This window comes from Rattus rattus, chromosome 5, assembly GCF_011064425.1.
Source record: "Rattus rattus isolate New Zealand chromosome 5, Rrattus_CSIRO_v1, whole genome shotgun sequence".
Lineage (NCBI taxonomy): Eukaryota > Metazoa > Chordata > Mammalia > Rodentia > Muridae > Rattus > Rattus rattus.
Genome location: NC_046158.1, coordinates 50,688,586 through 50,704,198, shown reverse-complemented (window position 1 = coordinate 50,704,198; position 15,613 = coordinate 50,688,586). Strand labels below are relative to the sequence as shown.

At 44.4% G+C, this 15,613-nt stretch overlaps 1 protein-coding gene across 1 annotated transcript in view; it reads left to right on the top strand.

Moving 5' to 3' along the window:
• The window catches only part of Gpr155 (G protein-coupled receptor 155), a 46,595-nt gene extending 33,773 nt beyond the window's left edge, over window positions 1-12,822 (top strand). Inside the window, exons 13-17 of the mRNA XM_032903497.1 lie at window positions 837-973; window positions 2,599-2,694; window positions 4,822-4,886; window positions 5,926-6,063; window positions 10,558-12,822. Of these exons, the coding sequence (XP_032759388.1) occupies window positions 837-973; window positions 2,599-2,694; window positions 4,822-4,886; window positions 5,926-6,063; window positions 10,558-10,858 (737 nt within the window). The 3' untranslated portion in view covers window positions 10,859-12,822. The remainder of the gene's footprint in view (window positions 1-836; window positions 974-2,598; window positions 2,695-4,821; window positions 4,887-5,925; window positions 6,064-10,557) is intronic.
• The last annotated feature ends 2,791 nt before the right edge of the window (window positions 12,823-15,613 follow it).

Sequence of the window (15,613 nt, the reverse complement as noted above, 5' to 3'; positions counted from 1 at the left end):
ATGTGAGAGAGCCAACCCCTGACACTGTCAATGATGCTCTGCTGTGCTTGCAGACAGGAGCCTAGCATAGCTGTCTCCCGAGAGGCTTCATCTGGCGGCTGATAGAAACATGCAGAGTCAAACAGTCACACATTAGATGGAGCCTGGGGAGTCTTGTGAAAGAGTTGGGGGAGGATTGGAGCCAGAGGTCAAGGACACCACAAGCTCTACAGAGTCAACTAACCTGGGCCCATGAGTGCTCACAGAGACCGAATCACCAACCAAAGGCCATGTGGGTTGGACCTAGGTCCCCTACACATATGTAGCGGATATGCAGCTTGGTCTTCGTGTGGGTCCCCTAACAATTGGAGTAGGGACTGTCTCTGTCTGTGTTGCCTGAGCGTATATTCTCCTCCCCTAGCTGAGCTATCCTGTCTGGCCTCAGTAGGAGAGGATGTGACTAGTCCTGCTGTGACTTTCTCTGAGTATAAGGGAGGGGATGATGGGGAAGGAGACAGGAGGACAGAACTGGGAGGATAGGTGTGAGAGGTGCTGCAATCGGGATATAAATAAACAACATAAATAAAAAGATTATTTATATCCATTATATGTAAACTATATAAAGTGTTCTAAATTATCTATCACAATTATATAACAAACTTTGTAGACAGAGACCTTTGCTAAATATGTAGAAGGAACAACCACACTGCTTGTGCCTGAGACCCCAGCAAAGCATAGGACATTTCCCAAGGTCACTGACGTCAGACTCTGATTCTTAGCCGATTGGGCTTCTGTGCTGCTTCTCCTGGGAAGTCCTTGGGTTTGAAATCACTACAGCTGTGCTCGCTGTCTTGTAGCTGACCAGTGTGTGAGCCGCTGTGACTCCCAGAGCTGCATCCTCGCCCAGGAGGAAGAGCAGTACCTGCAGAGTGGAGACCCGCAGCTGACCCGGCACGTCCTGCTGTGCCTGCTACTCATCATCGGCCTGTTTGCTGTGAGTGTCCCTTCCGCCCTCCCCGGGCCAGTCCTCTAAGACACCTCACTGCTTGTTTGCAGAAGTGTGGGGGCTAGGTCAGCTGAAGTTTAGCATCTAGCTAGGTGTTTGAGGCACAAGATGGGGACGAGGGATCCTCCGTTGCCCAAGCGCTCCAACGGTCTGTTCCCCTCACGTCTATACTAGTGAATCTAGAATTTGTCAAAACAAAATATTTCTATGATATCTGCAGGACTTGTACTCCTGGCTGAATTATCTCCTGAAAGATATATTTTTAAATAAACTTTTAAAAATAAATTTTGGGGGGGCTAGAGAGATGGTTTAGTATTTATAATTCAGTTCTATGGGATCTGATGCCCTCTTCTGGCCTCTGTGCACATCAGGCAAACACATGGTAAACATATAGACACACAGGCAAACACTCGTACACATAAATCTTTAAAAAATATCTTAATTATGAAAATCTTCATACTAATGAGAAATAACCATCACACTAATTTCATCTATTTTTCATTACTATTATTATTATTATTATTATTATTATTGTTATTGAGATTGGACCCAGGGCGTCATGCATATTAAGCAGAAGTTGGACTACTGACCTCTAACCTCAGCCCTGCCTGCTAATTATTTTTAGCGCACTCTGCATGCTATAACAGTATGTTCAGGCTTTCCGTGATGCTTTTTTTCACCTGTGTTAAACAAGGTCACGTGACTGAAGTCGCTTGAGCCATTGTTTTAACATATTTCCCAATAACCACAGAAAAGCAACATTGTAATTTATTCAAGTACTTTGTTATGTTTAGCTGTTCATAATCTTCCAAAACGCTCTAATAAACACCTCCAGACGTTGTCTTTTGATTGGTAGAGTCCCAAAATTGAGAGGCCTGCATCAGCCTCTGGACGCATTTCTACAAGACAGGTGTATTCTACTGATTCCTTCCCAGAGCATTAATGCGTACTCAGAGTCCTCACGCCAGCGTCAAATACTGAGGGCTTTTCAGTTTTACAACTTACACGCACAGTACTTTACGTACTTTACTTTATTGTGTCCATTTCTTTAATTGCAGAAGGGTTTTTATTTGTTCTCCTCATTCGTGAACGATCAGTCGTCATTCATAATTCCTTAAGTGTGACTTCTCTAGAACTGGGAGATGGCCGGAAGCCTCTGTAGCCTTTACGGCTTTTACACTCGGCCCCTCATTGCACAGCACGAGACCAGCCAGCGCCCCTTAACAGCCATCTCAGAACAAAAGTCACAAAATAAGAGAGGCTGCCAAGAGCTGCTGCTCAGTGACGTCATTGTTGTCACTGTGCCAGACTAATTTTAAAATCTGTCCCGCGTAGGCTGGTCGGCAGGCCTGACACATTATGTAAGCCTCTGTATTAGGGCGCGTGTCTTCTTGCCTCAAATCTGATCAGAATAGACGCCGTTTGAATGGCATCTGTCAAGAGGGGAGGCTGAAACCTCTTGTCTGAAAGACAAAGCTTCTACATTCTCCTGATGTTTTCCCCCTTCAGTCTTTCCCCCTAATTATTAGCTAGCTAAGCGATACTGTGCGCTGGATGGAGGGACACGATTCCCGGACTTCATTCTCAGGTGTTCTTCTTTCTCCCCTTTACAGAATCTCTCTAGCTGTCTGTGGTGGCTCTTTAACCACGAGACAGGACGGCTCTACGTTGAATTACAGTTTTTCTGTGCTGTGTTTAACTTCGGCCAGGTATTTATTTACGGAGAACTGAGAGGGCTCTGGTTTCTTGGGTGAGTGGATTGGGGGGTGGGGCGGGGGTGCAGACGTTGTTTTCTTTTAAATCAGAAGGGTTTCGTTTGTCAGCTGCTGACTGACGCACATGACAGCTGACAGCTGCCGCCTGTCTCCCGTAGAGATGAATTATTATATTGGTTAAAGTCATCAGGATGTTCACTGAGTGTTTCAACCAGAAATACCCAATACTTTGTTTTGCTTTGGTGTTGAGATGAAGAATGATAATTTAAGAAGGAACAAGATGTCCTCAAATTCTTCCTAAACTTCTTATGATCGTGATAACTCACTTTGGAAAATAACTGGTGTTTTGAGCCTTTAGTCTGGCCGCTTACACTACTGAACACTGAATGGTTTTTTTTTTCTTTTTTTTTGAATGACAGGAACTTAAATCAGTATTTTAAAAAATCATGTGAGGCGTAAATAAATTTTAGCAGAGAAGGAAGTAGCTCTCCCTTGAGAGTCTACCAGGCACAACCATTATTAAGGATTTTACATTCATTATCCCATGTAAACTCCAATACCTACAAAATAGATACGACCGTTTCCCCTGGCAAGTTACTATTAAAATTGATATTTAATGCCTAGCATTCAGAAGGCTCTAGGTTAATCCTGTGCTCTGGGACAAAAAGGAGCTATTTAAAGGAAAATAACATTTTAATATTGGGAAATATTTTATGTGCAAGGTTTAAATTTATCTTTTCATCGACCTGCTTTTCTCACCCCCTTTTTTAAGGTGCCGGGGATTGAATTTTCACATGGGGTTTTATACGTACTAGGCAAGTGCTCTACACTGAACTATATATCCTCAACCCAAACCTACATACTGTTTGATTAGAGGACATTCATTCATAAACTGAATATTAACTTGAAGAATACCGTGTTGGAAATCACTGCCTATTAAATTTGAAGTATTTTGTCATATTTGCTATAGTTAAAACTTGTCAGTCTACGCTCCCACATGCCTTTGCCTTCCACCGACCACTCAATGTGTTTCCTGTTTGTTTTGGTGTTGTTATCGGAAGAAAACTAACAAAGTATAAAGAAACATTGTGTAATCAGTTTGTTATAGACATGGGCACCCGCAGTCATCTGATACCGGTCTCACTGTGTGATTTAAGATCTGACATTACCAACTATAGACTGCTAGGCTGAAAATTCGCAGTCCCCCCACCCCACCCCCACCTTAGCACTTTGCATTCAGAAAGCCCACTCCAATCTGAGCCAAGCTAGGATAGGAGCTAAGGGAGCTTCAGTCCACGGGGCTTTGTCAGGAACAGAACAGAAGGGCAGGAATGTTGCCCTTCAAATGCTGCCTACACAGCGTATGCCTCAGGCGGTCGAAAGGCATGAGAAGACACAGCGCCCTCCAGTCCATTTTCCTTGAAAGGACTTAGTGCAGCGAGGCATTCCCTCCTAGTTTGAGTTTGTAGTTTAGGTGTAAAGACATCAGGTCCTGGGGAAGAGGTAGGGTATGCAGGCGAGTACCCTTGCCTGTGGAGGCCAGAAGGAAGGGCCAGATCTGGAACTGGAGCTCCAAGCAGTTTTGAGCCACTCAGCATGGGAACTGGGAACTGAAGAGCAGCCTGTACTCCTAGTGCTGTGCCCAGCCTCATGTAACAGTGCTCGAAGGACCACGCTTTGCAAGGTGTTAAGTCTCTGGGGAACCTTTCATATCTACAACATAACACTAAATGGATTACAATTAGATATTACAGTCCTTGCTAATTATATTTATGAAGTTTCAAGAGAGAAATAGTGAGTACTTAGGCTCAGCGAGGGGGTTTTCTTTTCAGAAAGGGGAAACAGAAGTGTGTAGGCTTTAAGCGATTCGGTTTTCCTCAGTGAGCTGTCACGCAGATGCAGTTCCAGCACTGGCTTTCCTCACCATCCTAATGACTAGGAAGAGACAGCAAGCAGAGTGGCGTGTGTGCCCGCAGACACGGGGCCTACATCTGCTCTGGATGCTAAATTTCAAATGTTGTTCGGATCACTATCACTACTTCCTCACTCACTGAACGTCTTCCTTCCTGCCTTCAGGTTTTACTGTTGATTTCTGACAGAATAACTGTTTTCTCCCTCTAGGGATTTATTTCCTTCGGAATCTTTGGGTTGGACAAACATCTAATCATCCTACCTTTCAAAAGAAGGTAAATTCGGTTTCAAAATAAGCCTGTGTACCTAAAGGTGATAATAAGGTCATTCTATTAAAATATCGATACCTTTGTACATTTATATCTGCTGGGAGACCACTAAATACCACACAAAGGTTATCTCCGAAATCATGTATTTGTTGCAAATAATTGCAGAGAAAATATCGGAAGGAGTATTATAAACCCAACAGTGTAATTTGCATTTTAACAAGAGTTGACGGGCACAGACTCCTATCTGTGCTATTAACTATGTACAGTGAAATGAAACTTGCAGATGGAAGCCGTCGGTGGTGTGTCCCCCAGTAAAGTCTGCACCGTTTGACAAGAGGCTTTCTCTTCCTGTCAGACAGCATTTATAGAAATTTTAAGGATTCTCTCAACTTTGGAGACTCTGTTGGCTTCCTGTTGGTTTTTAATTAAAATCAGTGTTGTTTATGAAAATTAACAACGTAAAAGTTTCAACATAGGGGTGGGAAGAGAGGCAGGGAGACCGCTTTTCATTTGCTCTCGAGGCAAAATGCACAGACATTAGAAGTGCTAATGGGATCCTTCCCCTTCTTCTCGTGGTCCTCACCGCCATCATTAGTCCCCTTAATGTGCCTTTGCTAAGGGTCACAACTGTTTCCAAAAGGAAAGTATAACAGGAAAGGCCTTCAGCTTAGTCACCAGCTTCACATTGCTGGTCAGGTCGATTGTCAACAGTTGTATTGGCTGGACGGACAGAACGGCAGGTCTTAGCATTTGTTTCTGTGGTACTAATACTGGAAATGGTGAAATAAAATCCCTAAGTTACCTTGGTTGGTTTAGTTTTGGCTTTAGTTTCTGAGGCAGTCGGAGACATCCTGCCTAATCTCTAAGTTATGTCCATGCTTAGAACCCGTAAAGGCTCTGCGGGTTCAGAGAGCAATGAAATCCGGGTGTTGATGGCAGAGCTCTGGTGACAGGTTTGGGATCAGCCGCCTGCTGAGGCAGATAGGATCTTCACACACTTGTTCTCTTTCCTTAAAAAACGGCCCGCTTCAATTTTGGTTTTCAGGCTTGAATTCCTGTGGAACAATAAAGAAACAGCAGAAGACAGAGAATCCCCAGTTTCGGAGGAAATAAAAATGACCTGTCAACAGTTTGTACATTATCACCGTGACCTGTGCATCCGAAACATCGTCAGAGAAAGAAGGTAAAGCAATACAGGGTTCAGAGACACAGAGTCCAGATTACTAACATTAGGTTTTAATGAGCTAATAGTTGACGCTTGCACTTCCTGTCAGGCAGCTTCTGATCTCTGTACAAAATGTGAGCTGCAGAAGTGAGGTAGGATATTATTAGCATTCTCCACGTGTTGGCCCTTAGTGCCTCACACAGCACTGACACACACCAGCTTGGAGAAGATTTCACAGTCTCATCCGCAAGTGCTCTGCTGTTTCTTATTACTAATGACGCTGTCAAGAGAATGAAATGGAATTTCTGTCTCTTAATTAATTTTATGATTTTTATTTCACCTCAAGTCCTAGTCATTATTTTTTGACATTATATTTATTCTTCTAATCCCCAAGGTACAGAATATGCTGCAGCAGGAAATGACGAACTGTGAATAATCAAATATTACGGTGTCGATGGTTTTAGTTGTTATGAGAGAGGAAATAAAACTGAGAAAATATGAAGAACCTAACACCTTTATGTGTACTTATAAAAGCTTGGAGATTAGTATTGTACCACTCTGCTCAACATGCACACCATTACAGTTGAAAGAATCCAGTGGAGATGGGGGGTGGGGGTGGGATGGGGTGGGGGTGGGGTGGGGTGGGGGTGGGATGGGGATGGGGGTGGGATGGGGATGGGGGTGGGGTGGGGGATGGGGGGGCTGACTGAGTGTTAATATTCCAACTCCTTGCTGGCACTTCTTGGCTGTGTGAGCCTTGGCAAAATAAGTCCTCAAAATCTCAGATTTCCTTTTCCTTGGGAGCTGGAGAGATGGCTCAGGAACTGGAAACCTTGTTCTTGTAGAGCCCCAGCTTCTCAGTTCCCAGAGCCCACAGGGAGGCTCACAACAGTCTGTAACTGTGGTTTCAGGGGATCCGGCTCCCTTTTCTGGCCTCCTGGGCACCAGGCACACACATGGTGCACCTACGCAGATGCAGGCACAACACTCATGCACGTAGGATAATAATAAGTAAACCTCAGAGGAAAATCTTACTGTGGTGGCCTTCGATGCCCGCCAATGATAAACTCTGGAGAAAAGCCACTCTTCTACCTCGAAAGGCTGAGCACAATTTCAGGACCTATGGATAGATCTTTCATTTCTTTAGAGAAAATTCACATTATCTGTCAGGGCCCTACGCTTGCCAACTGTCAGGAAGCAGAACTCTTAGCATTCGCTGCCAGGCCCCAGATGGCTGGATGGGCCCAGCTGGAGTAAAGCAGCTCTTCCCCTCCCGTCCAGGTCCTGCAGCCCGCACTGTCACACTCTGACACTCTACAGAGAGCTGCCGATCACAGCCACCAAATCTCGAGGTTGAAAAGGCCCAGACACAGACTCTGTCATTGATATTTTATGTATTTGAAAAGATTTCAACATCATTAACTTCTCTCTGAGTCTTATATGTGGAACTCTGTATTTATGGTAAAATGCTTTAGATTTTCCCCACACCTATTTGTCACTTCGTCTTGCTCCTCACGTCTATTTCCTGTTGTCAGGCACTTTAGAGTTCACAGCTTGATGGACACCTGTGGAGAGTCTTGCTGACTGGTGCACATTTGTATGAAAATGTTCGTAATTCATGTCATTGGCTTTTTGTTTTGCATATCTTTCTCTTCTGTATCTGCTCATACTCCAAATTAAACAATCAGGAAGCCTTAAATAAAAAAAAAAAATCAGGGTTGGGGATTTAGCTCAGTGGTAGAGCGCTTGCCTAGGAAGTGCAAGGCCCTGGGTTCGGTCCCCAGCTCCGAAAAAAAGAACCAAAAAAAAAAAAAAAAAAAAAATCAAAGCACAGGTCTTTCTTAAAGCAGATTGGTTTTATTATGAGTGTGCATGCCCGTGGAGGTCAGAAGAGGGAGTCGATCCCCTGGAGCTGGAATTACAGGCAATTCTGAGCTGCGTGGTGTAGATGCCGAGAACTGAACTGGGACCCTCTGGAAGAGCACTCCTAACCACTGAGCCATCTCTCCAGTCCCAAACCGTACTTTTAAAGTCTTGGGGTTTGCTGTAGGATGGACCTCACTTGTTTGCTCCCCGATTCCTATCGAAGCAAGTGGCTGTACTGGCTGTTGAAGGAAAGAAACTATTTGTGGGCACTATAATCTGAAAATGAAGCTTAATTTTGTTTTAATTTAATAAACTAGGTTAATAAAAGTAAGGTTTTTTATTCCATTCAAATAAATAGTCTCATTATGTAACCTATGCTCAAGCTACTGCCTCGGCCTCTCAAGCGCTGGGAGTATAGGCATGCATCACACACACACACACACACACACACACACACACACACACACACACACTCACACACACACACCCCTCTAATAGTCATTTATACAATAGCTTTCTGTAAGACAGATAAAAGGCCTTATGGGGAGCTGTGGAGATTGCTCAGTACAGTGCCTGCTACATAAGCACAGAACTTGACTTGGGTCTATAAAACCCACGTGAGAGCTGGACTACTGGGCCATGGCTGTAACGTCAGATCTGCTGAGAGAAAGGCCAGCCAGAGGAACCTCCGTGAGACTCAGTGAGACTCCTAATAAAGATGAAGAGCCATTGAGGAGAGACACCAACACTGACTCAGATCGCCACACACGTGTGCACGCATGTGTGCACGCACACACGCACACACAGAGGTGGGGGGCAGACAGACAGACGGACAGACAGATATTTCTGGGGGGTGGGGATAGAGAGTTGGCTCAGCACTAAGAGGGCTGGCTGCTCTTCCAGAGAATCCGGGTTTTATTTCCAACACCCACATGGCAACTCACATCCATCTGTTAACTCCAGTTTCTGGGGATCTGATGCCCTCTTCTGACCTTTGGTACTGAGTGCGTACAGTGCCCACCAGACATAAATGTAGGCAAAGCTCCCATATGTGTATCCAATTAAAAAATAAATTAATTAAGACCATTGTAAAAGCAGCCTAGCCAAAGTTCTTTATCTTGATCTATGCTAATAAATATAGTATCCATATGTCACACATAGCTGTTTAAATTCTTTTTTTTTTTTTTTCTTTCTTTTTTTTGGAGCTGGGGAGCTGCTTAAATTCTTGAAAATTAAACCAAGTTTAAAAAATAAAACTTCATGGGGGCTGGGGAGATGGTACAGTAGATAAAGTACTTGCCTCACAAGCCCAAGGACCAGCCTTGGAGTCCCCAGCTTTGGCTCCACATAAAGGCTTGGCTTCCTGTAATCCCAGCAGTAGGTAGACAGATCTGGAGGCATCCGAGAGCTAGGCTAGCTGAAATGGGTGAGCTCCAGGTTCAGTACCAGACCCTGCCTCAGTAAATAAAAGTGGGAAGAAATCAACTTCACCCACTGTCTACTTCAGGTTTCCACGTGTATGTGTATATACACGTACCCTACATACAATACATTTAAACATGCATAAACACAGAGACACACACCATACACATATACATGTTGTGGGATACTGAGTCACATCATGAGCCCCAAGACTGTGTTATTTACTGAAAAAAGCTGTTTCTAGTTGTGGTGTGGCTCAGCCTTAGCACACACCTTTAATCCCTCTGGCTGGAATACAGACACGCCCTTAGTACACACCTTTAGTCTCAAACAACGAAGGTTTGTAGAAGTGATGTCTAATTGAGTGGCAGATGAATCAGAGAAAGAGTTGACAGAGTAGGATGTGCTCAACTCTCGAGAAGAAAGGAAAGAGAGGTTACTTAAGAGAGCAGCACAGAAAGAAAAGGAAAGGAAAGCAGGAGTCAGTTTTCCTGGGAGAGTTGTACAGAGACAGGAGAGAGAGAGAGAGAGAGAGAGAGAGAGAGAGAGAGAGCAGTTTAGAGAACAGGTGAAGACAGAATGAACTAGAGGATGAGAAAGGCTCCAGGAAGTCAGAACAGATTGCTCGTTAGTTTCAGGACAAGCAGAGCAATTCAGCAGAAGCTGAGAGAAGCCAGATTGAATCAGTCAGCTTGAAGAGGAGTTTGAGGCAGAACAGCCAAGTGGAACCAGGCAGTCAGAGATCAGAAAGAACAAGAAAGGATGAGCTTATTCAGAAGTAAGGCTCAGAGAGTGAAAACATTCTAGGAGTAGATCAGATTTACGGAGGTTAGAAGCTTCCAGAACTAGAGCTAGGTGAAGCAGACTGAACTGAGGCAGTAAGCCAAGACAATTCTATCAGGCAAACAAAAGTGACTTTTACATATATACACACACGTGCTCCCTTCCAGGAAGAATATTTCTCGGCAGTACTTACCTGTGTGTTTTTTAAAGTGTTGTTCTCACAAGCACCACTGGCCTATTTTATTTTCACCAGAGGGTCTTTCTAGGGTCAGGCAAACCAAGAGGTCCCTTGTGTTTAGAGCAGCTCCGTTTCTGTCATAATCGTAACTGTCATACTGTCTTTCCTCATTCCCTCTTTATTTTTCTTTGCTCGTCTTCCGTCATGCAGTGCTGATACCAGAATTACAGAGCATATGGCTGAATCATTCCTTTGACACACAGGTGTGGTGCAAAGACGTCTGCTGGGACCTTCTGTGGCTGTGACCTGGTGAACTGGCTCATCGAAGTCGGCCTAGCTTCTGACCGTGGCGAAGCTGTGATCTATGGAGACAGACTGGTGCAAGGGGGAGTCATCCAGCACATCACCAACGAATATGAGTTTCGGGACGAGTATTTGTTTTACAGATTTCTTCAAAAGAGTCCTGAACGGAGTCCCCCTGCCGGCACTGTAAGCAACCCCCCAGAAGAAAGCTATAAAGAAATTGGTCACGCGTCTCCGCCCTCACTCTCCCCTAAGACTTAAGATCCAGAGAGAGCCCCGCAGGATCACACCCTCTAGCCTCATATCTGATCCTTTTAGCTGTGGGACCCTGGGCAGGTCATCTCCTCTGTAAAATGACAAAGGCAATCCTACCTTGTACTGACATCCCATAACTTTACGTGTCTATAGAGCACATAGGAAACTGACAAGAGATATCACGAAGTTAAAGGTTATGATAATGAATACAGCAGTTGCTAAAGATACCACTGCTGTCCCAACATTTTAAAAATCATCTCTTTCTGAAACTGTTATCATTACAGAGTCAGTATCCAGCTGGCTGTGATTTTAAGTTGCCAAATGTGGCAGGTTTGCTGCTCTCAAAATGAACCTTAGGACAACCTCACATTTATCAATAACACTTCCCACCAACAGATTTTTACTTATTCTAGTAAAAGCTTTTATTTTCCTTCCCACTTCTTTGACAAATACTACCTATTCAAAAATTACAACTACTGTTCTGTTTTTGAGCCAAGGTCTCATGATGTAGCCCAGGCTGGCCTCAAATTCCTATGTAGCCAGGAATGGTTTTTAACTACTGATCTTCCTGCCTCTGCCTACTGAGTTCTGGACTTTTTGGTGTGTGCCAACATGCCCGGCTAACCCCAGTATTTTTTAAAGTAATTTTTAAATTTATTTTTGATAAAACACCAGTTTTAAAGGTTTTTGTCTTTTCTTGTTTTCTATCTACATTACAAATGTGTACCAATAAGAAGAGAATAAGAACATTACTATCTCTATAATCTTTTAAGATAAAAATTTTAAATAATTCGAACTTATTCATTTAAATGTTATTTAAGAAATAATGCCAAGCGATATACTGTTTCTGATAGAAGAAAAATCCACTTTATTCCCTGCATTGAGAAAGTATATAGTCAGGAACTTAAAATTCTAAGCCTAGCAACCTGCCTTAGAATTTAGTCCTTTCTGTGTCCATGTCTAAAAAATTTGTAAGTTTAAAAATTAGTAAGTGTTGCTTAGTCCATTGAGATTTTACGACAGAATGACAGGAACACAACTAGTTGCTAAGCAACAGGGAGGCTTCCTTACAGATCTGGGGCTGGCAGTGCAAGGGTAAACAGCTGCACTCCACCTCTGCTGAGGCCCCTGCAGGTCCACCACCCTCGATGGGAGCCGCCCTCGGTGGGAGGGAAGGGCTCTGGAAGAACAAAGCGCATGTTGGCACCTCTTCTCTCATGAGCCACACTTCTCCAGGTCACCTCCCTGGGGTTGGGTTTTGAAGAGACATGTCCAGACCATTACAGCCTCAGGTAAAGCTTTATTCTCAGAGAATTTGCACATCCTTTGAACAGCTACTTAATTATTAGATATCAGTGATGGTTTAACTTATTCTAAATGTTATTTATCTTATTTTAGTGTTTCATATATAAAAGCCATTTAGGAAATTATTTATAGGGTTAGTGCCCTGGCCCTTCTAATGTAGCAAATACATAATTAAAAGAAAACCTTGCATGGAAGCCTAGTGTATATAAAAAGAAATGATGTTTATTTTATGTTACAATCATGGAAACGGGATGTTTTAGGCAGAACTACGCGCCATAAAACTTAGGGGAAAAAAGAGACACGCTCACACTGTACTCCTAGCGCCCAGGAGTATACATAAGCCCCCACCTTAGCAGCCTCCAGTGGCAAGACAAAATTCACATGTATGCGGGCAACTCAAATTCAAGCGAGGAAATCTGTTCTGTTTATGAATAACCCATATTAACTACGCTCTTTCATTTGCACAAGTGGAATCTGAAACATCATTGTCCGTGGGAGGCTCTAAGAGAGAACCATAGATCAGAGTGACTCGCAGTTTCAGACGATAAAGGCTTTTAGCCATGCTCTTAGGAGTAAGGATAAGCTAATTTTATTAAAGGAAATGTTTGTATGTTACTTTCTCACTGACAGCACGTTTCTCAATAAAATACCTATTTTAACTTGCATTGTTGACATCTTCTCCTTGAGTAATCCAAATAATGGTGGTGGTACCACACAATTCTTGTCTGTGAATTTTCTATCTGTAAATCTCATTTCTTTCTTTTGTTCAACCCCTTCCTATATACATCATATTGGTTTTTTTTCTTTTTAATTTTTTTTTAACACTTCAGACTTTATCCCCATCCCGGTCAGCCCTCTGACTATTCTACATCCCACACCTCCTCTCCTCCCTCTCTCCCACAAGGATGTGCCCCCCACACCCCACCAGACCTCCCCACTCCCTGGGGCCTCCAGTCTCTTGAGGGTTAGGAGCATCTTCTCTGACTGAGCCCAGACCCGGGAGTCCCCTGCTGTATATGTGTTGGGGCCTCCTATCAGCTGGTGTATGCTGCCTGGTTGGTGACCCAGGGTCTGAGAGATCCTGGGAGGTCCAGGTTAGTTGAGACTGCTGGTCCTCCTACAGGGTCACCCTAACCCTCAGATCCTCCCAGCTTTTCCCTAATTCACCCACAGGGGTCAGCAGCGTCTGTCCATTGGTTGGGTGTAAGTATTTACTTCTGACTCTTTCGGCTGCTCGTTGGGCCTTTCAGAGGGCAGCCATGCTAGGCTCCTTTTTGTGAGCGCACCATAGCCTCAGTAATGGTGTCAGGCCTTGGGGCCTCCCCGCGAGCTGGATCCCACTTTGGGTCTTTTGCTGGGCCTCCTTTTCCTCAGACTCTTCTCCATTTTTGTCTCTGCAGTTCTTTCAAACAGGAACAGTTCTGGGTCAGAGGTTGTAACTGTGGGATGGCAACCCCATCCCTCCACTTGATGCCCTGTCTTTCTGCTGGAGGTGGGCGCTACACGTTCTCTCTCCCCACTGTAGGGCGTTTCATCTAAGCACCCGCCCCTGCCCTTGAGTCCTGCCTGAGAGTCTCTGACCTCCCAGGTCTCTGGTACATTCTGAAGCCCCGCCCCCTCCTATCTCTGGAGGTTGCCTGTTTTCATTCTTTCTGCTGGCCTTCAGGGCTTCAGTCCTTTTCCCTCACCCTAGACCTGATCGTGTTCCCCTCTCCCCTCCCCCGTCCACTTTCCCATTCTTACCTCATATCCACCCTGACTGCAGTTTCCATTTCATCCCCAATCACCCCTCTCTTCCCCCCCAGATCCACACCCCACCTGGTTCCCCTCAGAAAAAAGCAGGCCTCCCAGGGACATCAACAAAATGGGGCTTAACAAGCTACAATGAGACCAGGCACATACTATCATATCGGGGCTGGACAAGCAACCCAGTAGGAGGAAAGGGGTCCCACTGAAGTGGAGAGTTCTGGCTTCTTAGGAAACTCAGTTGTGTCGCATGATGTCTGGGAAGCTGTCTTGTGAGAGGATGTTTTGCTGAAAAAGACATGTGAAAGGGCACGTAATGTTTGGAAGAGAGTATGCGTAGAATCCCACAGTGAAAGGACGCTCTTGGTTGCTATGCCGTCTTCAATGGCTGCGCAGCGTTTCACTGGTTTTCACTGGTCTCTGCTGTTTTCACTTCACAGAAGCACACCAAAGAACTTCTCATGGTACTCCAACTGATTCTTACCACTCCCACTGACTCTTGCCAGTTTGATGGGGCCTCGAGGTTTCTGTTGGATCGAGCTGTTACTAGCGGTTACTGTTGGGTGTTTGCTATTGGACTGAACTGCTGATGTTCTGACAACAAAGAACTACTTCTAAACAAGTCCACAACCCCCTTTTCCTATTAAGTTTCTTTCCTGCTACCTTTGGTTCTTGGCCTAGAAGGGAGGCTGAAGTGTTTAAGAACCCTAGTTAAAGTAGGTTTTGAAAAATCTAAGTCTTATCCCACAAGTAGGCAAGAGTCAGAAACAGCCCCTGCTCCCACAAGAACCCCAAGCTATTTAACCATAACACAAATGCAGACCCCTACAGGCTCCCTGATCTCCGATAACCCCCATAAGTCCTGGTCAGTTGATTCTGTTCTCATGATGTCCCCGACCCCTCTGGTTTCTCCTTCCTCTTCTTCTTCCTCCTTCCCTTCCTCCTCCCCCCTCCCCCTCCCTCTTCCTCCTCCACAGGACCGCCTAAGTTCTGCCTACTGTTTGGCTGTGGACCTTTGCATCTGCTCCCATCAACTGCTGGATTGCTGACGATTCTGCTAGGTTTCAGTCCCAGAACACTCTGCAGTCAGGACAGAGCTTTAAGTGAGTTTCCTGGAGTGATCTCATGACCTGGTTCTGCGGAGTTTGGAGGAAGCAGGCCGTGGTCAGTAAACAACTTTTTATAAGTACTTTTTAAAATTGGGCACACATAATCAGGTGATGGGCAGTGCTGGAAGCCCAGCCCACGCTCCAAGATGTTATCGTTCTTCAGGGAAGATGGGCTTTAAATTTCCACGATCACTTTGATAAAAACCTGAAGAAATAGATTCAGTTTTGTTCCAGGATTTCTCTGTGTAGCCCTGGCTGTCCTGGAACTAACACTGTAGACCAGGCTGGCCTCAAACTCAGAGATCCACCTACCTCAGCCTTCTAAGTGCTGGAATTAAAGGCATGGCCCAGCATTGTAAAAGTATTTTGTAAAATACTGTTTAGAAGTAGCCAGTGGTGGCACATGCCTTTAATCTGAGGCCAACCTGGTCTACAGAGCAAGTTCTAGGACAGCCAAGAGAAACCCTGTCCCAAAAACACAAAAAACAAACAACAAAAAAACCAATAAACCATTTTTACAAAAAGAAACCCTACTTCCAAAATTTCATTCTGTATAACTATTTTTAAGGAAGTGTTTTGGAGCTTACTATAGATTACTATA